Source organism: Cervus elaphus, chromosome 6 (genome assembly GCF_910594005.1).
Source record: "Cervus elaphus chromosome 6, mCerEla1.1, whole genome shotgun sequence".
In the NCBI taxonomy this organism is placed as follows: Eukaryota; Metazoa; Chordata; class Mammalia; order Artiodactyla; family Cervidae; genus Cervus; species Cervus elaphus.
Window position 1 is genome coordinate 11284499 of NC_057820.1, and position 22705 is coordinate 11307203.

General features: G+C 41.4%; 1 protein-coding gene across 1 annotated transcript in view; it reads left to right on the plus strand.

Moving 5' to 3' along the window:
* Positions 1-22705, plus strand: part of CLNK (cytokine dependent hematopoietic cell linker) — a 197940-nt gene that overhangs the window by 11991 nt on the left and 163244 nt on the right. The window contains exon 2 of the mRNA XM_043906182.1: positions 4214-4266. Coding sequence (XP_043762117.1) covers positions 4214-4266 — 53 coding nt within the window. The remainder of the gene's footprint in view (positions 1-4213; positions 4267-22705) is intronic.

The following is a 22705-nucleotide window of genomic DNA, read 5'->3' on the forward strand; positions in this document are numbered from 1 at the left end:
GGTTGGCCAAAAAGTTTGTTCAGGTTTCCATAACATGTTACGGAAAAATCCAAATGAACTTTTTCACCAACCCAAGAAAGAATCCATGCCTCCCTCATCTGGTGGTCATGATATGCAGGTAAGCATTTCTTATTTCTGGAGACTAAAACCCAAAAGTGACACAGGACATTTAATTATAAAAGTTCAAGTTAATGTGAATCACTGTTTCTCCATGTCTTAGCTACCTTCTGTTGCCATGTCTTCCTGACAAGTCTTACTGACAGCTATTATGTTACCCCCATTTTACAGACAGGCAAACTGAGGCTCAGAGCAGGCAGACAAGGTGTCCCAACACCTACCTAAAACATTTGAAGGTCAATGGTTTGTAAAACCATGTTGTAGAGCAGGCTACCTACCACCTGTGAATGTTTGGCTTGGTTTTGTATAAAATAAGGACAATAAGACAGATCATATGGGGTTATTGTGACAGCAGCTAAGAACACACAGTAGACGGTCAATGTTCATTCCATTTTTTTAAAAAATGCATGTTGGGAAAGGATGGGCATGGTCTTTAATAGATGACATTTGTAAAACTGATGGACATGAAATTCTGTCTGACTCACCACATCCCATTCTCACCACATCCTTTACAAAAATGACTCAGATCGGGTAAGACCTCAGCACTCTCAGATGGGGCTTAGACATTCTTTGAGTAGAGCAAGGCACTGTGCGCCTCATGGAGTGCATGCCATCCATTCTGTCTTATGGACAGCATCACTTGACTGACTCATCCTCTGATATGGGTCAGCAAGACCCCAGTTTTGCTTTTGAAATGCCAAATAAGTTGGGCTCCCTTCATAACATTTTAAAATTCTTTTTGTACAATAGATTGCTCACATCTTTTAAAAGCCGCTAGTAAAATCTCTCTTTCAAACTTTTATTAAGATTTTAAAATACAAACCTAATAAGCACTGATGTTAAAGATTGCATAATTTTCAAAGGTTTAGGTACACAGCTAAAGCTAAGAATTCCTTCCCCAGCCACTCCTCTGTCCACCACTGATGCCCTAAGTATTAGCACTTTGTCAAAAGTCTTTCTGCAATTTTGCTCTGCAAGGAGCTCTATTAAAGAAGACAATAAAATGTGAGAAACATAATAACACACTTCCGACTTTTTTAAACCATTCTTTGTCACCAAGTATGGAGGGACTGCAGTTTTTAAATGAATTTTTTAAAGGAATCTTTGAGCTGGAAGAGACCTATTGGGCCCAACCTTTTCATTATTCTGATGGAAAAAAAAAAAATGAGGTCCATAACATTCCAATGCTTTGTTCAAGGCTACACCATGGATGGTTGGAAAAGAGCTTTCCTGACCACCTCCCCAAGGCCTCTGATCATACCTGTGATTCCTTCACACTGTACATAAGCTCGGGCCAAAAGCTAGGCACAGGGGTAGGTAACCCTCCACAAAGATAGTCTTATTTTGACTCATTTCAGCATAACTTAGAACTCCTGGTTAATGCACTCAAAGGAATGAAGTCACTATATTATAAGCAAGATATTCAAAATCATAAATGCTCCCAAAGTGGGAAAGGGGTTACAAATTTGACCTGCATTACTGTAATCAAGTCACTGAATTCCTCTAAATATTAATATCCAAAATCAATGTCCATAACCATGCTCTGTGCTTAGTCACTCAGTCGTGTCTGACTCTTTGTGACCCCATGGACTGTATCCCTCCAGACTCTTCTGTCCATGGGGATTCTCCAGGCAAGAATACTGGAGTGGGTTGCCATGCCCTCCTCCAGGGCATCTTGGCAACCCAGGGATTGAACCCAGGTCTCCCACATTTCAGGTAGATTCTTTACCATCTGAGCCACCAGGGAAGCCAAAGAATACTGGAGTGGGTAGCTTATCCCTTCTCCAGGGATCTTCCCAACCCAGGAATCAAGCCAGGGTCTCCTGAATTGCAGGCATATTCTTTACCACCTGAGCTACCAGGGAAGCCTGTGCATAACCATACATATCCAAATATAATATGACCAACATTAAAACAATTTGCAAGCTTTACTTAGTTATGCAAGGGAATGCATGTCCACATTTCCATAATGTTTATAGTTTTTAGGATATTTTCAGAGGCATCAGCTTATTTCACACTTAATACTGGAAAAGGATGACATGGACATTCCCGTTTTATAAAGGAGGAGAGACCAAGTGCTCCTACAAGGTCATGCGCTGGAACTCAGTTTTCAGTCCAGGACTCTTCCAGCAATTTATGTCCATTGTTTGTGTTATATTGATGAAGTCCTCTTCCTCACTGGACAAGACAACTTACAACGAGGCCGTGACGCTCCACACTCATCCAGAGAGAATGGCCAGAGTACCTAATGGCCAACCCCGCTTTCCCTGTGTCCTTTGCTGACCTAGAAGCACAAGGTGAGGGTTTCTGTGGGGTAGAACATAGGGTATCGGGAGAACTGGAGTTTAGTCCTAGTTCTTTGGTAACTTTCCTGAAGTCAGTGGTCCACGATCACACAACTCAAGTCCAAATCCCATCCTTTGTCATGCATGGTCCTTGACAATCAAAACCCAATAGACCTTCCCAGGTTCTTTTCCACATGCTACCAACATCCAAGCTGCTGGCCTCTGTGATCCCATCAAGCCGTGCAAAGTCTCTGTGTCACACTATATATTCTAACATCTTCACATCGTTGCACATGGCACCCGATTTACCCAGAACAACTTCCGTAAATCAAGAAGATGCTGACTTAATCTGCAAGATCCAGATCAAATATGATCTCCTTTATGAAGATCCCCTGGGCTGTCCAAGACAGAGTTGGGATTCATTCTGTTTTATCCACATCTGTTTTTATAAAACACTTTGCTAACAACCATCATAGTGGGAGTGTAGAATCTACCTTATACTGAGTTTTAGGCATGCCTGGAGGGAAGGCACAATATTTGAATAGAGTTAGTTTCCAGTAAATGGCTATTGGTTAGATGAATGAATGAATGGATGGATCGATAGACGAACACATGGGTGGCAGAATGATCTAGGAGTACCTAAAGCTCAGTGGGCAATATGGTTGAATTGCTAGGAAATGGAATGCTTAAGTCCTATAGATCTGGGCTCTTATTGCAGATGGGTGATCTTGGGTGCATAATTTAACCTCCAAGGATCTCATTCTCTTTAAGAATGAAATCCACCCTCTAACCCCCTGCACTAGCTGGGAGCCCCAGGAGGCTGATGGATAGAAGTCATACCAATGGTTCCTTACACTTGGCTTCCTGTTAAGTTTGGTCAGTGGAAGAGATTCAGGGCAGGAGACCCATGAGATGTAGATTTTTATTCCACCCACCGCAGCTCAATCTCTGCGAGTCCCTCACCTGAAAGCCACAGCTCTTTTCCCATCAGCCCTGCTTCTGGATCTCCATGACCACTGGCTCCCTTGACCCTTCTTGGCACACACACGCAGTCACAGCCCCTCAGGTCCTTCATGGTCCTTTGGGATCCCCTACACCCTGCCCACACCTTTTAAACCGTCTCTTTATTAAACTGTTCTCAAATTACCCAATTTGAGGGTGCCATCTGTTTCTTGCTGGAACCGCAACTGATCCCATGGGTAATATCCTTTATACCTCCCAGCGTCTCTGTGCAGCTAAATGGGGATCATGGATGTAAAGTCCTTATTGAATACTCTCAGGGTCTCTGCTGCTGATTTATATGGTAAGCGGGACTAATGATCTCTCCAACGCAAGCAAATACAAGCCACAAATAAAATGTGGTGTCCTACCTGAAGCAGTATATAAATGTAAATGTAACTCCCAATAAATATTTCATGGCGAAGTCACACTCTGAAAGGAAAAGCATCCTTTTTCTGCACGCACATGGGCTCTCCAGAGCAGAGCTCGGGCTAATGCGCCCTGGGTGCCCAGGGGAAGCACGAAATGGCACGTCAGGGAAAACCAGGCTTGCTCGGGATAGGTTTGCCCAGCTCCCCGGGGGGCAGATTGGATGAATGCTGACAGAAAGAGGACAGCATGTCAGGGAAGACGTCCTCTCCCCCATCCCCTCCTGAAATAAACCAATTATCAACCTGGATTGATTCTCTCTCTGTCGTTTCCTCTAAGCTGCCACCTGTATCCCGTTTTAACAGGAAGCGACAGGAGCCTGTTCACTAGAATTAAAACATGATGGGGAAGGCCCAGTAATGAGCTTGCTTTTGTTTCCACAGGCTGAGTTGAAGATCCCTCTCCTTTGCCGGGTGCCAAGAAAGATGAACAGACCGTAAGTACCGCGAGGTCGCCATGAGCGCGCATCTCGCATCTCCTCCGTGGGGACGGGAGTAGGATGCTAGAGGAGAACCACGGGGAGGATGCAGTGTGCCCACGTGGAAAGGCCGTGTGTGAGGATGTGTGTGTGCTCAGTGATTTCTGCAGGAGGTTCCTTGTTCTCCCCCAGCACAGTCGGGGGTGTGGGGATAGGCAGAGACTGGATACCCAGCATCGGGATGCCAGGAGGGCACCCAGAAATACCACCCATCCACCTCCCACCAGGGTGTGAAATGAGAATTGAGAGAACAGCAGTGCACACACTTATTCCCACAGCAGAGAGCCTGGAATCCAACTTTCTGTCTGTGGAACACCCAGGGCGGGCGCTGCAGCTGGTTTAGGATACTGTCTAAATGTGTATCTGAATCAGCAAAAATTCCTCCCATTTCGGACGTCTGTGAGTATAGTAAAAAAGACAGCAGGCCTCCAAAGTGTAAGAAATATTTTTGATGAAAAACAAAAGGCCTTTAAATTGAGAAAATTGGGTGCCCTGATTTTAAGCGCAACCTACTTGTATATTTATGGGCTTTATTTTGCCATTTGGAGAGGCAGCACCGGTTTTCTCCTCTGTGTGAAAAGAGCAATCGTTGTGTGAGAAGCAGCAAGGATGACAGAGTCAGGCAGACCTGGTATCAACCCCTCGCCTTGCCCGCTGTTTTATAGCTGCACAATATTCATGAAGTTTCACCTGTTAATAACTCCCTGGATGCTAACCCTTCCTCTGGGAAGAAGGATCTGGCCTGGGGAGGAAGACTGCCCAGGGGTAGCCCATGGTATCCAGATGATGCCTGGGTATCACAGGTGGGCACTGGGCACGTGGTTGACATCAGGTGACACAGAAGCAAAGCCCAACAAGAGACTTAGGCCCCTGTTTGGGGGGCAAAGTGGGGTTACTGTGACAGTCTCAGCAATATTTGCTACCCGTTTCTATCTGGCTTTGAGGTCGTGAATCCCTCCCCTTTAGTCCTTGCTTCTGTTTCTCTCTGCAGTTCTGTCCTGTGCCAAGAATCTCCTTCCTCAGTAGGAGAGGTATCTCCGTTTCAATACTTGAGGTGGCTTTGTTTTTAGCCAGATCTTGGTCCCTCGGCAGTTGCTCTCATCAACCTTCCCAAAGGGTAGTTTTTTGAGTTCAGCTGTAGAGTCATATTGAATGTGAAGCTGCCAATACACAGACCAGAAAACAAATCAAATCATCATAACTTCATAATCATGAGTTTTCTCCTCTGAGGATGTTGAACCTGCATCTGTACTTCCGCAGGCTCCCCAGTTGATTTGTAGAGCCTCATTAAAGTCTCAGCAGCATCTGACTGTAGAGAGATGGTTCACAGAACTGTCTCCATCACAGTACCCTGCAGAGGCATCTCCAGTATTCGTCAACTCAGGGAAGGCAGTTACGTATCAGATGTCACATGAGTGTAAAATGGAAATTCTCTTCTCTCCCCCTCCACACACACACACACACACACACAAATATACGCATTGTACATACACACAAGATTTTGTTCTGCTATGCCTTGGAGGGAGCATGCCTTCCTCTGTGAAAATCATTAACCCAGTTAGTTCAAGGCAGTAGATTTTAAATCTTACTGACCATTAGAATCATCAAGGAAGCTCCAAACAAAATTTCAGTGACTTTCCCCAGACCAAAGAAATCAGAATACCTGAACAGTGGGCTGTTCCATTAATGCACAGCTGAGTCTAACCTGCAGCTAAGCTTGCAAAATTCTGGTCTAAGATATCTTACAATTCCATAATCTAGAATTCTGATTTGCTAATGTGAAATTCTAAATGGCCTTTGTAACTACGGCTATTTACTCTGAGCCACTGGGCATTTTTACAGAGAAAGAATGAATAAACATAAATGAAAGGATGATATAGAAACAGATTATATATTTACGCACCTGCACACACATATGGGTACACACACAGTGCAAATATATGCACACGTTTTCCCCTTCAAATAGATCATCTGGGTCAAAAGCATTTACTGTACTCGCTTTTTATTGCTTATTTCACTTAACATAATCTCTTCAAGCATCATCCATCTAGTGTCAGTTTCTTTCCCTTTTTTAAAATTCTTTCAGTGAGTTTATTTATTTTTTTGGCTCATTTGTTTTTGAGAAGTATAGAACAAAATACAATTATTGGAGGACAACTGCTCTACAATATTGTGTTGGCCTCTGCCACACATCAACACGAGTCAGCCGCAGGTATACATACGCCCCCTCCCTCCTGAACCCTTCTCCCATCCTCCCCACCATCCCACCCCCCAGGTTGTCACAGCACACTGGGCTGAGCTCCTTGGAGAAGGTAGAACGGCCATTGCCAGTGACCGGGGAAGAGCAAATATGTAGCTGTTTAATGTATATAGAGTTTCCTTCAGCAAAATGAAGTGAAAATGTGAAGTTCGGTTGCACAATAAAGTGGATATACTTACCACGACTAGACCGTATACTTAAAATGGTTGAGATGGTAAATTTAAGCTTCATATTGCTTTTCTGCTATTTAACATGAGGTTCCTTTGGGAGGGATGTGCACTCTGCTGTATTTAAAATGGGCAATCTGCTATTTGGCACAGGGAACTCCAATCAATGCTGGGTGGCAGTTTGGATGAGTAGTTTGTGGGAGAGAGGTTACATGTGTATCTATGGCTGAGTCATAGATACTTCACTGCTCACCTGAAACTATCACAACATTGCTAATCAGCTGTACTCCAATATAAAATTAAAAGTTAAAAAAAAAATTTGCTGAATAGTATACACTATGCTGGGCACTGAGCTAGGCACCTCCCTTATGAAGATGAATAAGGTCTAGCCCCTGCCCGCAAGAGCATTAGCAGTACATTAAGCAAAGCATTTTAGTATTAGGTTGAAAGTGATGGGAAAGCTCCACAAATGCTACAGAGTCCAGCTGTCCTGATTCAAAATTGCTGCTGAAATTAGCAAGCTATTCTACATTTACTGTCTCTGCAACTGGCCTCCTTAGTTATCAATCAAGCTACATAAAGCCTCGTTCCTTGGAGCAAACCGGTGGAGTTAGAGTAACTGACCACACCAGTCCGCTGCTCATGACACCCTTGGGGCTGGACACAGGAGTCTCCGATCTGGTTTCCAGTATCTCTCCGTCATCCTGGACAGAACAGATAAGAACTGGTGCTGCGGCTCTGGGTTGTCTGGAAGAGACCATTAGAATGATCGCTTCCAGGACTTTCCAGTAAGAAAATGCCCTCCCTGGCTCAGCTCCTTTGGGAACTCAGACATTCAGATCAGGGACTGATGAGGGAATAAGCACCCCCAATGTGTCCCCTTTGAAATGAGCTGAGTAAACTCACTTTGATCACCCTTAAAATGATTCCTAGTTCCCTTGGAAATTTCAGAAAATATACAAATGTACCAACAGGGAAACAAAAATCACCAATTATCCTAGGACCCAGAAATAATCGTGTTTTGTTACCAATCCTTCTCATTGTTCTATGTCTTGTGTAATATTTGGAAATTTCAGCTAGTCTACTTTTAAAACTTGTATTGTTTTCAGTTATTCATTCAATAATACTGTTTTATGTTATAATCATTGTCCAACGTTAGTAAGTCCTCTTCAAAAACAGAGTGTTTTAAGGCTTGTGTTGAAAATGCACAGTCCCGTAGCCATAATTCCAAAGTCAAGAGGCTTCCAAATATTGAAAATTTTGGTAAGTAGCATGAGAACAAAATTTGACCCTTGATGAGGTGAAGTTATGGATGTTCTTCATGTATCCCACTTAGTGTGAAAACCCATGCACTTCGTGTTTAATGACTACCTGTTGCTCCAGAGCTTACTGGAAATATTACATAGTATTCAGTACATGCACAATACTACTTTTCTAAATTCCAAAATATCTTGAATTGCTAGCCCTAAGAAATTTAGAAAGCAAATGGTGCATCTGTATTTTATCTGGTGGTTTGTTTTATCTTGACCTTGGCTTTGGACATATCACTGGTTACCTATAAAGTTTTATGAGGCAGTTTTATTGCTGAGATCTAACTTAATATTTTATACTCTAGGAGTAATAGCCTGTTTCACTATGGTCCCCAGCATGCGACATTGGGTGTCTTATCACAGGTAATACAATTATTCTGTGATAGTCTAGTATTACATAAGAATACAGGCTCAATCAAATCATCTAACAAAACTTACTATTTTTTTTTTCTTGCTTTAGGGAACTTGTCTCTCATGTCTATTTTGGAGTGAGTTTTGATGGCTAAAAAATTTTTGTCTCTAAAAGAGAGAATCTTAATGGTATGGAATTCAAGCTTCCACATTTGGTTTTAAGCCCATTAGTAATAGCTCTAAGAGATAGAATTAAGACTCTCCTTTTTTCTTCAGCATGTACACATAATCTTTATTAGAACCTGTGAAAAGTGAAAGTGTTAGTCACTCAGTTGTGTCCAACTCTTTGCCACCCCATGGAGTGTAGCCTGCCAGGCTCCTCTGTCTATGGGATTTCCCAAGGAAGAATACTGGAGTGGGTTGCCATGCCCTCCTCCAGGGAATCTTTCCAACCCAGGGATCGAACCCAGGTCTCCCACATCACAGGCAGATTCTTTACCAACTGAGCCACCAGGGAAGTCCAGTTATGAACATGAAAGGGTAGAAAGGAAAATTCCTACAGGCCAGTAGGGCCTACAGGCCAGGCACCCTACTAGTCAATCTGCAGGAGGATCTCTGCCATGCTGACTGGCTTCAGCCCTAAAACACGCTTCCCGTATCACCACATAAGACCTGCCACCTTGGATAATGGCCCAGTTTGGAGTCAGTTAAAGCCACATCTCTCTGACTCCAAAGTCCATGATCTTTGTGCCAAATTGAACTGCTACACAATGATTAGGAAAGTAATCCTGTGTATATCTCACCAAGGACGCATTCCCAAACTGAATGACCTCTTTCCTTGAATGGGCATATCTTCTCTTTGAAAACTCTCCTGATGAAACTCTCTGCATCACTGGGTGGCAATAGATATCAGTTTCTCTCGAAAGGGTCCAGTTCAATGTCTAGTACACAGGAAGTCCCAATAACTAGCTCCCTCTATATGTATTGGATGTGGCATATCAGTTTTACGATAAAATGATAAAAAAAATCTTGTATAAACCCCAGGTCATTATTTCCCTCCCTGATACATGTGAACACCACTGCCTTTGACCTCAGGGAGCAACTGAGTTTTGATTTGCAGGAATTAATAAGTGTAAATCCCACTGAACCTTGGGGAAATGAGAAGCAGCAATTTGGGCATCCTGAGATCAGAGCCTTGCATCCAGCAGGGGAATCAATGTGGCCAGCTTCCCAGTTACTCAGTAGTAATTACGAACCAACTCTCGGGGCAACCAGGCTCGCCCACTGGTGCTATCAAAGCCATGGAGCTAGGATTCAGCTTCGTGGTTGGCTGGCAATTAAAAAGCTACAAGCTGTGAGAGAACATGGCTGAGATACAGGGTGAGGGTTTGACCGAGTCTGCAGACACGGCCAAAGACACCATCGCAAGAGTAGCAGGTGTGGTTAGTCCTGAGATGTATGAAGATGGGTGGTGATGGGGCAACAGAGGGGTAAAGATAGACTTTCTTCTCTCTTAATGGCAGAATTGCCAGCTGGGGATGGAACTACCTGACTGAACTCACCTACCACCACTTGGGAAGCTTCCTGCTGAACAAACTTAGTCTCCTGCTAACTAGCCACAAGGCTGGACTTTTCTTAGTATGGGTGGCCTTTAAAAACATCACCAAAAGTAAAGAAGGTTGTGACTTATTTTCATCTTTGAGTTTATTGTTATCATTCAAGTAATATATATTCACAGCTAAATACAAAATATATTTACATAAAGAAAAATGCCACTGATCAAGCCTCTGAAAAGGAGTCAACACTACTGGATTTTTGCTTTATGGCTTTTTCATACAACTATGCATCCTATTTTATTTTTTTAACTTGAATGTATTATAAATATTTTCAAATGTTACTAAAGTCATTTTCATAGCCATAGAACCTTCCATCATTTAAGCAGCTCATATTTTACCTTCTTCCACTGCTAGAAAATAACACAAACCACAGACAAATTTGACAAACTCTATTCATCTAGCCATGTCCAAATGTTAAAATGCTGTTTCATTACCTGCGATGAGCAAATCCAGCACACCCAGGGAAACTTACGAGTCTGGCCAGTGTCTGGAGAAACTGACCCCCAATGATAGCTTATAATGATCACACAGTATTTTATTATATAAAGGTGCAGAGAAATCAGAGATATGGTTTTTCTGGTATATCTTTATGGTTGGATACTCCATAAAAATCAAGTTACCAGTTGCTTGCATTTCTCCTTTACACACACCTGACACCTAAAATGAGCTGAGAGACAGCTAAGCAACAATGTATATGCAATAGGTGTAGCACCGTGTCTGGCACAGGGGGAGCATGCAATAGATATTGTAGCAGATGGTACTTTCTAAACATGGCAGCAATAACATCTCCCACCCTACCTACTCTAATGCAAGGTAACCAGGACACTCCCTATTCAGAAGTCAATCAATTTCTCCACTTCCCTTAGCGTGTGAGGGCCTGTGGCAGTGTTGACCAATGGCATATGGCAGAAGGGACGCTGCCCAGTCTGGGCAGAGGCTTTAACAGCCACGCAACTCTGCTTTCTCCCTTTGAAGACCACTTCCACCTGTCACATGCTATGACCGTCAGGCTGCGAGGAGCTCCGATCTGTGGAGAAGCCCTGGGGAGAGAGATCCCATGGAGAAGCAAGGGGCTGAGGGTCACTGGGCGCTAGGCTGAAGATCAGGAAGCCTTCTTGGGCATTCAGCTTGGTCCAGTTTTGAAATAACTCTCTGAATGTAACAGCATAATAGAACCTGAGAGGAACCCATCCAGCTAAAAACCAAGAGAGAAAAAAAATAAATTGTTTCTAAGGCGCTGTTTTGGAGGAGGGTCCTAGGTAGCCAGAAGTGACTAAGACAGATATTGGCCTTTTTATTTATATATTTTTATTTATGTTTGGCTACTCAGGTTCTTCTTTACTATGCACTGGCTTTCTCTAGTTGTGGCAAGCAGGGGTACTCTTCATTGTGATCACTGTGATGCTCGGGCTCTAGGGCATGGGCTCAGTAGTTGTGGCACATGGGCTTCGTTGCCCTGTGGTATATGGGATCTTCCTGAACCAGGGATCGAACCCATATGCCTTGCATTAGAAAACAGATTCTTAACCACTGGACCACCAGGAAAGTCCTTTGTCTGATATTTTTATCATCATTGCAGTTATTACCACAAGCTAGACTCTTTGCTGTTAGATATTCAGGATTCAACTCAGATATTTGTAGGACTTGGAAAAACTTCCATTCCAGAGGAGAATGACAGTAAATAAACAACTCCTTGCGGGCGAGCAGAGGGCTAGTAAGGAGTTCTTTGTTCCACGTGTGTGCAAATTTCTAAGGGTGCACAGAAGAGGTGCTGGTTATTCTGGAAGAGAGCAAATCTTGGGAAAGGGTATGGTGGTATTAGAAAAGACATCCTCATAGGAGGTGACGGTTGAGCTGAGCTACCGGAATGATGGAAAGTTACCGAGTAGCCAGTGGAAGACGAGTAGGGATAGACTTTCTTAAGAAATCACTGCAGCTGGAAAAGCTCAATCAGGATTTAATATAAAGGATAGTGTTACATTGACTGATAATTTGAATTTTGTTGCTTCAAAATTGAATCTAAGTAATTGGAGAGAGAATTTCTTGACAATTTATGATGGCTGGTAGAATTCTAGTTCCCATATCTCTTTAACAATGGGAAACGAAGGCCCTTAAATCCATAACCAGAAGGAGGATAAAGGCCTGAATCTCAGTTGCAATGCTTAAAATCTCATGTTGGAAGGATGGATGTTTGCTGCCATACCCTGTTCTTTGTAAATAGGCTGCAATTAGAGCATTTGTCCTACCATTTGGTGCCATTGTTGTTTATTTAAACAAAAATGCTTAGAGTAATGAAAATTCTACAGCCAGGTCAGTTTCTAAGGATTCTATCAGCAAAGATACAAGAAACTTCTTGAGGAAGAAACAGGAAGACTTCTGCCATTTCGGCAAGGCATTCTCTTCCTTTATTATCTGCAATTGCTTTAAATATTGAATAGGAACAAAAGAATAGCCATAAAATATGCATGAGGTATAAAGAATAATAAAACAGTCGATATGTGCACTCGTTCTCAATTTTTTTAAATTACTATTATTTTTGCGGTTTTTATTCACTTTTTTGTGATCACAACTCCTTACCTCCACCCCTTCACACACTGGGGAGCAACTGTCCTGAATTTTGTGTTAATCATTCACTCACTTTTATTTTTAATTTTACAATATATGGCTATATCATTAACAATAATTTGGTTTTGCTTGTTTTTGAACTTCAGATGAAAAAAATCATACCACAGGGTCTATTGTGCACAGTCACCCTGTGACTGCCTGGTTTTTAATAACTGTTTCCTTTGGTTCCATTATGAGGTCTTGAAAGTTAAAGCAAATGTCCCTCAGTCGTGTCTGACTCTTTTGAGATCTTGAGTGTTAGTAAACATTCCTGTGTCTGTTTTCTCAACTGCAAAATGAAGATAATAGCAGTGCTTTCTTTGTAGTGGTCTTATGACCAGTAAATGAGCTGATTGATATAATAAGACATTTACACATAAATGGAACATAATCTGGGTTCTGTACATAATAGTCATCATCATTCTACAATCTGTTTTATGACTATCCCAGCTTACATTTCAGAGATAATCCCTTGCTATTGTGGATAATCATAATTCCTTCAGGTTCATGCCTATGTAAGATTTTTTTATGTGCATATAATACTATTTATTGCTGTCCAATCAATAGACATTTGGATTGTTTTCCAGATTTTGCTTTTGTCAGTGCTGCTAAGAACACTCTTACTTGTGTCTTGGAGTATATACTCAAGAGTATCTGTATATAAGGGCCCCTAACGGCTCAGCAGGTGAAGAATCTGCCTGCGATGCAGGAGACACAAGAGACACAGGTTCACTCCCTGGGTCTGCAGGATGCCCTGGAGAAGGAAATGGCAACCCGCTTCAGTATTCTTGCCTGGGAAATCCTCCATGGACAGAGGAGCCTGACAGGCTAAGGTTCATGAGGTGGCAAAGACTCGAACATGACTGAGCAAATAAGCACACACACATCTGTATACAAAGGTATGTTCTCAGGATGGAAATTTCTGGATCACAAGGTATGCACAGCTCTAAATTCCAACAGGTCATGCCACCGTTTCCAAAGTCAGCAGGCCAGTTTGCACTTCCACAAGCGTGTGTACGTGGCCTGTTGGCTATGCCCTCTCATTAATCGTCCATACTAGCAGTTCTCTTGTTCACCGAACTGATAGGTGGTTTTAATTTGCCTTTTGTTGACCACAGATATGGTTAAACATCATTTCAGATACTTATTAGACATTATGCTTTTCTTGTTTGCCCAAAGTACTAGTTGAAATCGCTTGCTCACTCCTCCGTCAGGTTTTCTGTCTTTTTCATATTGAGTCATGTGAGTTATTTCTTTATTCTGTACACTTATCCCAGTTTGTGCCTTAAGTTTCATTCTCTTTTGATGTTTTCTTTTGCATAATTTTGAAGCAGCCAAGAATCATCAGCTTTTCTTTTTTATTCAATTTTAGTATTGTTTGAAAAAACTTTTCTTATCTGAGATCAGTAAAGAAGTTCCCTAGATTGAATTCCAAAATCATAAAATTTGCTTTTAATCAGCCTGCGATTGATTACTTTGAGTGTAACATGAAATCCTAGAGGAAATCAACCCTGAATATACACTGAAAGGACTGAAGCTGAAGCTGAAACTCCAATACTTTGGTCACCTGATGCAAAGAGCTGACTCAGTGGGAAAGACCCTGGTCCTGGGAAAGGCTGAAGGCAAAAGGAGAAGGGGACAGTGGAGGTTGAGATGGTTCGGTAGCATTTTCAGCTCAACGGACATGAATCTGAGCAAACTGCAGGAGATAGCGAAGGACAGGAGAGCTTGGTGGGCTGCAGCCTGTGAGGTTGCAAAGAGTCAGACACGACTTAGTGATTGAACAACAAAGTGAAGAAGGGGAGAATTGTTTTTCAAACAGATAACTTACTCAGCAACATATAATTAAAAAAAAAAAAAGCCTACCTACCCCTTCTACACGTATTTGCAACATCGTAACCAAATTTTCTTATACAGGTGGATCATTTTCTGGCCATTCTCTACTGTGCCACCTTTCCCCATGTCAATGACACAAGTTCTAATTACTGTAACTTTGTAGTAATTCATGGTATCTAGAAATCTGCAAACCCCAGTTTGCACTTTATCAATGAATTGGTTCTTGAATATTTATTCTTTCAGTTCAGTTCAGTTCAGTCGCTCAGTCATGTCCAACTCTTCGTGACCCCATGGACCACAGCATGGCAGGCCTCCCTGTCCATCACCAACTCCCGGAGTTTACTCAAACTCATCTCCATCGAGTCATTGATGTCATCCAACCATCTCATCCTCTGTCATCCCCTTCTTGTCCTACCTTCAATCTTTCCCAGCATCAGTGTCTTTTCCATTGAGTCAACTCTTCGCATGAGGTGGCCAAAGTATTGGAGCTTCAACATCAGTCCTTCCAGTGAACACCCAGGACTGATCTGCTTTAGGATGGACTGATTAGATCTCCTTGCAGTCCAAGGGACTCTCAAGAGTCTTCTCCAACACCACAGTTCAAAAGCATCAATTCTGTGGCGCTCAGCTTTCTTTATAGTCCGACTCTCACATCAGTACATGACTGCTGGAAAAACCATAGCCTTGACAAGATGGCCCTTTGTTGGCAAATTAATGTCTCTGATTTTTAATATGATGTCTAGGTTGGTCATAGCTTGTCTTCCATGGAGCAAGCATCTTTTAATTTAACGACTGCAATCACCATCTGCAGTGATTTTGGAGCCCAGAAAAATAAAGTCTGTCACTGTTTCCATTGTTTCCCCATCTATTTGCCATGAAGTGATGGGACCAGATGCCATGATCTTAGTTTTTTGAATGTTGAGTTTTAAGCCAACTTTTTCACTCTCCTCTTTCACTTTCATCAAGAGTCTCTTTAGTTCTTCTTTGCTTTCTGCCATAAGGGTATTGTCATCTGCATATCTGAGGTTATTGATATTTCTCCCGGCAATCTTGATTCCAGCTTGTGCTTCATCCAGCCCAGCATTTTGCATGATGCACTCTGTATATAAGGTAAATAAGCAGGGTAACCATATACAGCCTTGACGTACTCCTTTCCCAATTTGGAACCAGTCTGTTGTTCCATGTTCAGTTCTAACTGTTGCTTCTTGACCTGCATACAGATTCCTCAGGAGGCAAGTAAGGTGGTCTGGTATCCCCATCTCTTGAAGAATTTTCCATAGTTTGTTGTGATCCACACAGTCAAAGGCTTTGGCATAGTCAATAAAGCTGAAGTAAATGTTTTGTGATTTGCTTGATCTAATAAAATAAAATTGACTTTAAATAAAGAATGTACCCAATTTATAATTTGTATAATTTCTGAATTTATTTGTACATTTTATATTGTATTTCCATTTACCTGTCCTTTTTTCTTTGTTTTTTGCTTTCTTTTGAGTCTTCAGTTTTTCTTTTTCTGGTTTTATATGCACATGTGCATGCACTTGTGTGTATATTTTTTCTCACTCCATTATGCCTCTACTAGTTTATTAGATATGACTTATAATTCTCTTTCTGTGATCTCCCTAGATATTTTTAATATATAGTTAAATTACAAATATCTAAGGAACTTCCCGGATGGCTCAGCTGGTAATGAATCTGCCTGCAATGCAAGAGACCTCGGTTCAATCCTTGAGTCAGGAAGATGATCTGGAGGAAGAAATGGCTCAGATGGACATGACTGAGCAACTAACACTCATTTTCAAGGTTATTTAACCATCTTTTAGAATAATATATGCATTTTCCAATACTTTATTTCTAATCATCCATTCACAATTTATATGCTACTGCAGTCATGTATTTTAATTCTATATTATTTGTTAACCCCTTGAAACCATTCAGTTCAGTTAAGTCGCTCAGTCGTGTCCGACTCTTTGTGACCCCATGGACTGCAGCACGCCAGGCCTCCCTGTTCATCACCAACTCCCGGAGCTTACTCAGACTCATGTCCAATGAGTCGGTGATGCCATCCAACCATCTCATCCTCCGTTGTCCCCTTCTTCTCCTGCTTTCAATCTTTCCCAGCATCAGGGACTTTTCCAATGAGTCAGTCCTTAAGACTGTAGTATTGTTTTAAACAGTCCATGCTTTAGAATATTTATCCAAATATTTAACACAATATTTGGTCATTTTTTTCTTTTTATTTCTCAAACATTCTTGTGAAGATCACTTCCTCTTAGTAGAGCACAATTTGGAATTTTCTTTAATGTCAAGGCCCCTAATAAGAATATTAAAATGTCTTTACTTTTCCCTCATTCTTAAAATGATATCTTCATTGGACAAAAATTCCAGATTGACAGTTATTTTCCCTCTGAACTATAAAGTTATTTTTCTACACTCTGCTTCCAACCACTGCTGTGACTGAAAAATTAATTATCAGTATAATTGTCACTTTTTTGGAGGTAATATTTCTTTTCCATCTGGATGCTTCGAGGGTCTTCTCTTTGTCTTTGGTTTTCTGCAGTTTCGCTATGATGAACCCAGTGAAACTTATTTATTTGTCTCATTTTGGACACACTAATTGTGTGTCCCATGGACAGAGGAGCCTGGTGGGTTTGCGAAGAGTCAGACACGACTGAGCGACTACCAGTAGCACTTATATGGGGGCAGGGTTTGCTACTAGTCCCCGAGCACAGAATATCTTCAGTTCTCAATGTTTCAAATTCTCTGTGTTCTATGAGGCCGTAAAAATCAAAACCCATCCCCCCAACCCCGTTTTAGCAATACCATCAAGGAGAGGGCTGTTCTCAGTGTTCTGTTTCCATCTCTGAGTTCTCACTTCATTTAAATCTGGGCTCTCTCAGAGCAGTTCTTTCTGTTGCCAGCAATCAATTGCCAAAAAAAAAAATTTTTTTAAACTATTTTCCTAGGAAGTTTTAGTCAGAGTATCTTGTTCATTATGCCACAAGAAATAAATTTCTTCCTTTCATCCTATGGTATTCAATGTTTTAATTACATTTTGGTAAATTTTTAATTAAAAATAGAATAAAAGAATTTCCATGTTTTCAGTTTGATCAATGATGCTCTTATTTTTATATAAAGTAACACATCCCTGGGATTGATGTGTTCTTTACTCAATATGATTCATCACAGCTTTGCAAATGCTCATTCAACGAACATGAATTAAGTTCTTACTACTTGTCAGACTTTGTGTCATTCATATTTGTATACAGCATCTCATTCCATGTACTCATCAGAGATAGAGGGTTCTAGGGCTGAATTATATATTAAAAAGGAGAAACAGTATCAGATAGAAGTCTGTGCAAAGCAATTATTGCTTGTTACATGCCTATATTAATAGGTATATATATGTACTACCAGTTAATCCTTGTATGCATAAATGAGCAAACAAATAAACATAGCATTAAATAAATCCAAAATACATGAATGACCTTAATGCTGTGAAGGAAAGCTTGTGGAGCTTGGGCTCTAATACCAGCTTTGACAGTTCTTAAGACTAGAAGGCTGGACTGCTCAAGTCATTTCTCTGTCCCACAGTGCCCAAGATCAGTAGGAGATAATAATGCTCCATCTAATGTAATAAAAGGCATCCCAAATGGCTCAAAGAATCTGCCTGCCAATGCAGGAGACCTGGGTTCGACCTCTGGGCCAGGAAGACACCCTGGAGAAGGAAATGGCAACCCACTCCAGTATTCTTGCCTGGAAAGTGCCAGGGACAGAGGAGCCTGGTGGGCTAGAGTCCATGGGGTCACAAAGAGTTGGACTTGATTTAGTGACTAAACAACAACAATGTAATAAAAAGAGGGATTAAATAAATAAAGTATGTAAAAACACCAGTACTAAGCATCTCTTTCCTCTTAGTCATCTTTGATAACTTATCAGTTGTGTGACCTTGGACAGGTTACTACCTCGGTTTCTTAACCTATGAAATGTAAATAATAATTAATATAATTATTTTATCATCAATATAATAATTATTATATTATTATTTTATTACATTGTCATGATTACTAGATGACTTAACATATGAGTGCCTAGAACATTATCTTGAACCTGGTTTAAACCTTCATAGATTTTAGCTATTCTCATCAGTTATGGTCTCAATTTAAGAGAAACTCTAAATTGTACTAGCTTTTTTAACATAGGAAATAGCATTTTAAAAAAATGTATTTCCTCTAATTGTAAAATAGGAACACATTCATATAACTCACAAAGATAAATCAGAAAGGCATTAAAAAAAAGTAAAAGCGGCCAAAAATGGCACTCCTGCTATAACATTTTAGATTTTAGATTCAGAAAATTCTGGAAGAATGTATACTAAAATATTGGTAGTGGTCTCTGCATGTGGGGGCACAGTGATTTTTAACTTTATGTAGTAGGTACATAATGTTGATATAAGTTTAACTCTAAGTATATTCAAGCAATATAGGCATATGTTGTTCTTTAGTAGCTGTCGTATCCAACTTTTACAGGCTCCTCTGTCCGTGGGATTTCCCAGGCAAGAATACAGGAGTGGGTTGCCATTTCCTTCTCCAGGGTATCTTCCCCACCCAGGGATCGAACCCATGTCTCCAGCTTGGCAGGCAGATTCTTTACCACCAAGCCACCTGGAAGCCTATGTGCATATGTAGATATATCTAATTATCTCTTTATAATTCAGTTACTGAAATAAGGCCAGTTAGCAGTGTCTAAATTAAGACTTTAATTGATTCAGTCCTCTATTCTTTTCTTTCTTCATCCATATGTTAATTCAATCCAGCATCTATATTCATCTGTGCATCCATTCATCCATTTATTTCCTATGTGCAAGGCTCTGTGCTGGCTGTTAGGGACAAGTAGAGGGAGATGTCTCAGTCCCACATTTAACAATCCAGCGAAGCCAATAGAACAATGAATCTGTAAGCAAGGAGTTTCTAAACAGTAACGTATATTACATGCCAGATGGAAGTGCAGGAACACAGAAGTAAGGGCACCTGCATCCACCCCAGAGGGGTAAGTGAGGTGCAGAGCTGCAGAGACTTATGTGAAACTCAGAAAGTTTTCTTCAGAGCTTGTATTGAAGACAAGTCCCTGGTAGCGCAGCAGTAAACAATCCCCCTGCAATGCAGGAAACCTGGGTTTCAATCCCTGAGTTAGGGAAATACCCTGGAGGAGGAAATGGCCACCCACCCCAGGATTCTTGCCTGCAGAATTCCACAGACAGAAGAGCCTAGCGGGCTACTGTCCATGGTGTTACAAAGAGTCAGACAGGATAGATCGACTAACACTTTCACTTTCAGGAGTTTGCCAGGTACACACAAGAAATGCATTCCTTGGATGAGAATACTTAGTGATGTCTGGCATTCCTTCCAAGCCAATGAAGACTGCTGGTTCTGTCCTCCCCGTAAGACCAAATCTCCCTTATTTGAGAGCTGAAAGTAAGGGCATTCAATCTAGTCGTTCAGTCATGTCCAACTCTTTGCAACCCCATGGACTGCAGCATGTCAGGCTAATCTGTCCATCATGAACTCCAGGAACCTGCTCAATCTCATTTCCCTCGAATCAGTGATGCCATCCATCCATCTCATCCTCTGTTATCCACTTCTTCTCCTGCCTTCAATCTTTCCTAGCATCAGCATCTTTTCCAATGAGTCAGTTCTTGGAATCAGGTGGCCAATGTATTGGAGTTTCAGCTTCAGCATCCAATGAATATTCAGGACTTATTTCCTTTAGGATTTACTGGTTTGATCTCCTTGCAGTCCAAGGGACTCTCAAGAGTCTTCTTCAACACCACAGTTCAAAAGCATCGATTCTTCAGTGCTCAGCTTTCTTTATAGTCCAACTCTCACATCCATACATGACCACTGGAAAAACCATAGCTTTGACTAGACAGACCTTTGTTGGCATAATAGTGTCTCTGCTTTTTAATATGCTGTCTAGGCTGGTCATAGTTTTAATTATAAGGAGCAAGCACCTTTTAATTTCATGGCTGCAGTCACCATCTGCAGTGATTTTGGAGCCCCCAAAAATAAAGTCTGTCACTGTTTCCACTGTTTCCCTATCTATTTGCCATGAAGTGATGGGACCAGATGCCATGATCTTCATTTTTTGAATGCTGAGTTTTAAGCCATCTTTTTCACTCTCCTCTTTCACTTTCATCAAGAGGTTCTTTATTTCCTCTTCACTTTCTGCCATAAGGGTGGTGTCATCTTCGTATCTGAGGTTATTGATATTTCTCCCAGCAATCTTGATTCCAGCTTGTCTTCATCCAGCCTGGCATTTTGCATTATGTACTCTGCATATAAGTTAAATAAGCAGGGTGACAATATACAGCCGTGACATACTTCTTTCCTGATTTAGAACCAATTTGTTGTTCCATGTCCGGTTCTAACTGTTGCTTCTTCACCTGCTTACAGATTCCTCAGGAAGCTGGTAAGATGGTCAGGTATTCCCATCTCTTGAAGGATTTTCCACAGTTTGCTGTGATCTACACAGTTAAAAGCTTTGGCATAATCAATAAAGCAGAAATAGATGTTTTTTCTGGAATTCTCTTGCTTTTTCTATGATCCAACAGATTTTGGCAAATGATATCTGGTTCCTCTGCATTTTCTAAATCCAGCTTGAACATTTGGAATTTCACAGTTCATGTACTGTTGAAGTCTGGCTTGGAGAATTTTGAGCATTATTTTGCTAGCGTGTGAGATGAGTGCAATTGTGCTGTAGTTTGAGCATTCTTTGGCATTGCCTTCCTTTGGGATTGAAATGAAAACTGACCTTTTCCAGTCCTGTGGCCACTGCTGAGTTTTCCAAATTTGCTGGCATATTGAGTGCAGCACTTTCACAGCATCATCTTTTAATATTTCAAGTAGCTCTACTGGAATTGCATCACCTTCACTAGCTTTGTTTGTAGTGATGCTTCCTAAGGCCTACTTGGCTTTGCATTTCAGGATGTCTGGCTCTGGGTGAGTGATCACACCATCGTGATTATCTGGGTCATGAAGAAATGGATTGGTGGTGGTGGTGGTGGTGGTTTAGTCGCTCAGTCGAGTCTGACTCATTGATACTCCTTGGACTGTACCCCACCAAGCTCTTCTGTCCATGGGATTTCTCAGGCAAGAATATTGGAATGGGTTGCTATTTCCTTTTCCAAGGGATCGTCCCCACTCAGGGATCAAACTTGTATCTCCTGCTGGGCATGCAGATTCTTTACCACGGAGCCTCCTGGGAAGCCATTAAATGGATTATTAGTAAGTAAAACTGAGTTTCTTTGTTTTCTCAAGCTTTGAGCACTAGGATTTAGAAGGCTAGAACAAGGGGACAGCCATGGGCTCAGAACCAGAAAGCCTGAGCCTTCATCCCCTGTCTGCCATCCACAAGGTGTTTGAACCCAAGCAAGATCTTTATTCAATGAGTCCTGGATTTCCCTATCTAAAAAGAAATACAATAGAGTCAATTTTCTCCACCATCTTTCATTTGCTGGACGCTTAAAATGGCAGCATGTTTGATTGTGACAATAAATGACTATGGCTACAGTAAAAAGAGGTTATGCAAAAAGAGATTAAGCTTTGAAATCAACCAGACTACAGTCCCAATTTTTCCTCTGTCACTTGCTAGATAAGGGTTACATGATATAAAGTATGTAAAGCACCTGGGAAATGCCCATCATCAAATCCTCTTAATTATTGGTTCTTTGAACTTGGAGTCATAAGACAGTAACACCTCCAGCATTTAGTGACATTTGGAGACTAAGATAAATTGCCCTGTTACCTCATCTATAAATAGAGATGTCTCACAAGATTTTGGCCCCATGATGTCACTTTAGGCAATATGTGGGAAAAGTCTTAATCAGTTCAATGGTACCGAAAGGATGTGACTACTCATTACATGGTAATTTGTACAACGAGATATATTGCTGAGAAGATTAGTAACACGGTGAGGGTCCTGTCCTACAGTACCAGAGTGAGAATGAGAAATGAAGCGTAATGACGTCTCTCCTGCTTTCTGATCTATGCAGAAGGTGAATTGCCAGAATCTAATGTACAGAAAGGGGTTTCCCAGATGACTCAGTGGTAAAGAATCCATCTGCCAATGAAGGAGATGTGGAATCGATTCCTGGGTTGGGAAGATACCCTGGAGGAGGAAATGGCAACCCACTCCACTGTTCTAGCCTGGGAAAGTCCATAGACAGAGGAGCCTGGCGGGGTACAGTCCATGGGGTCA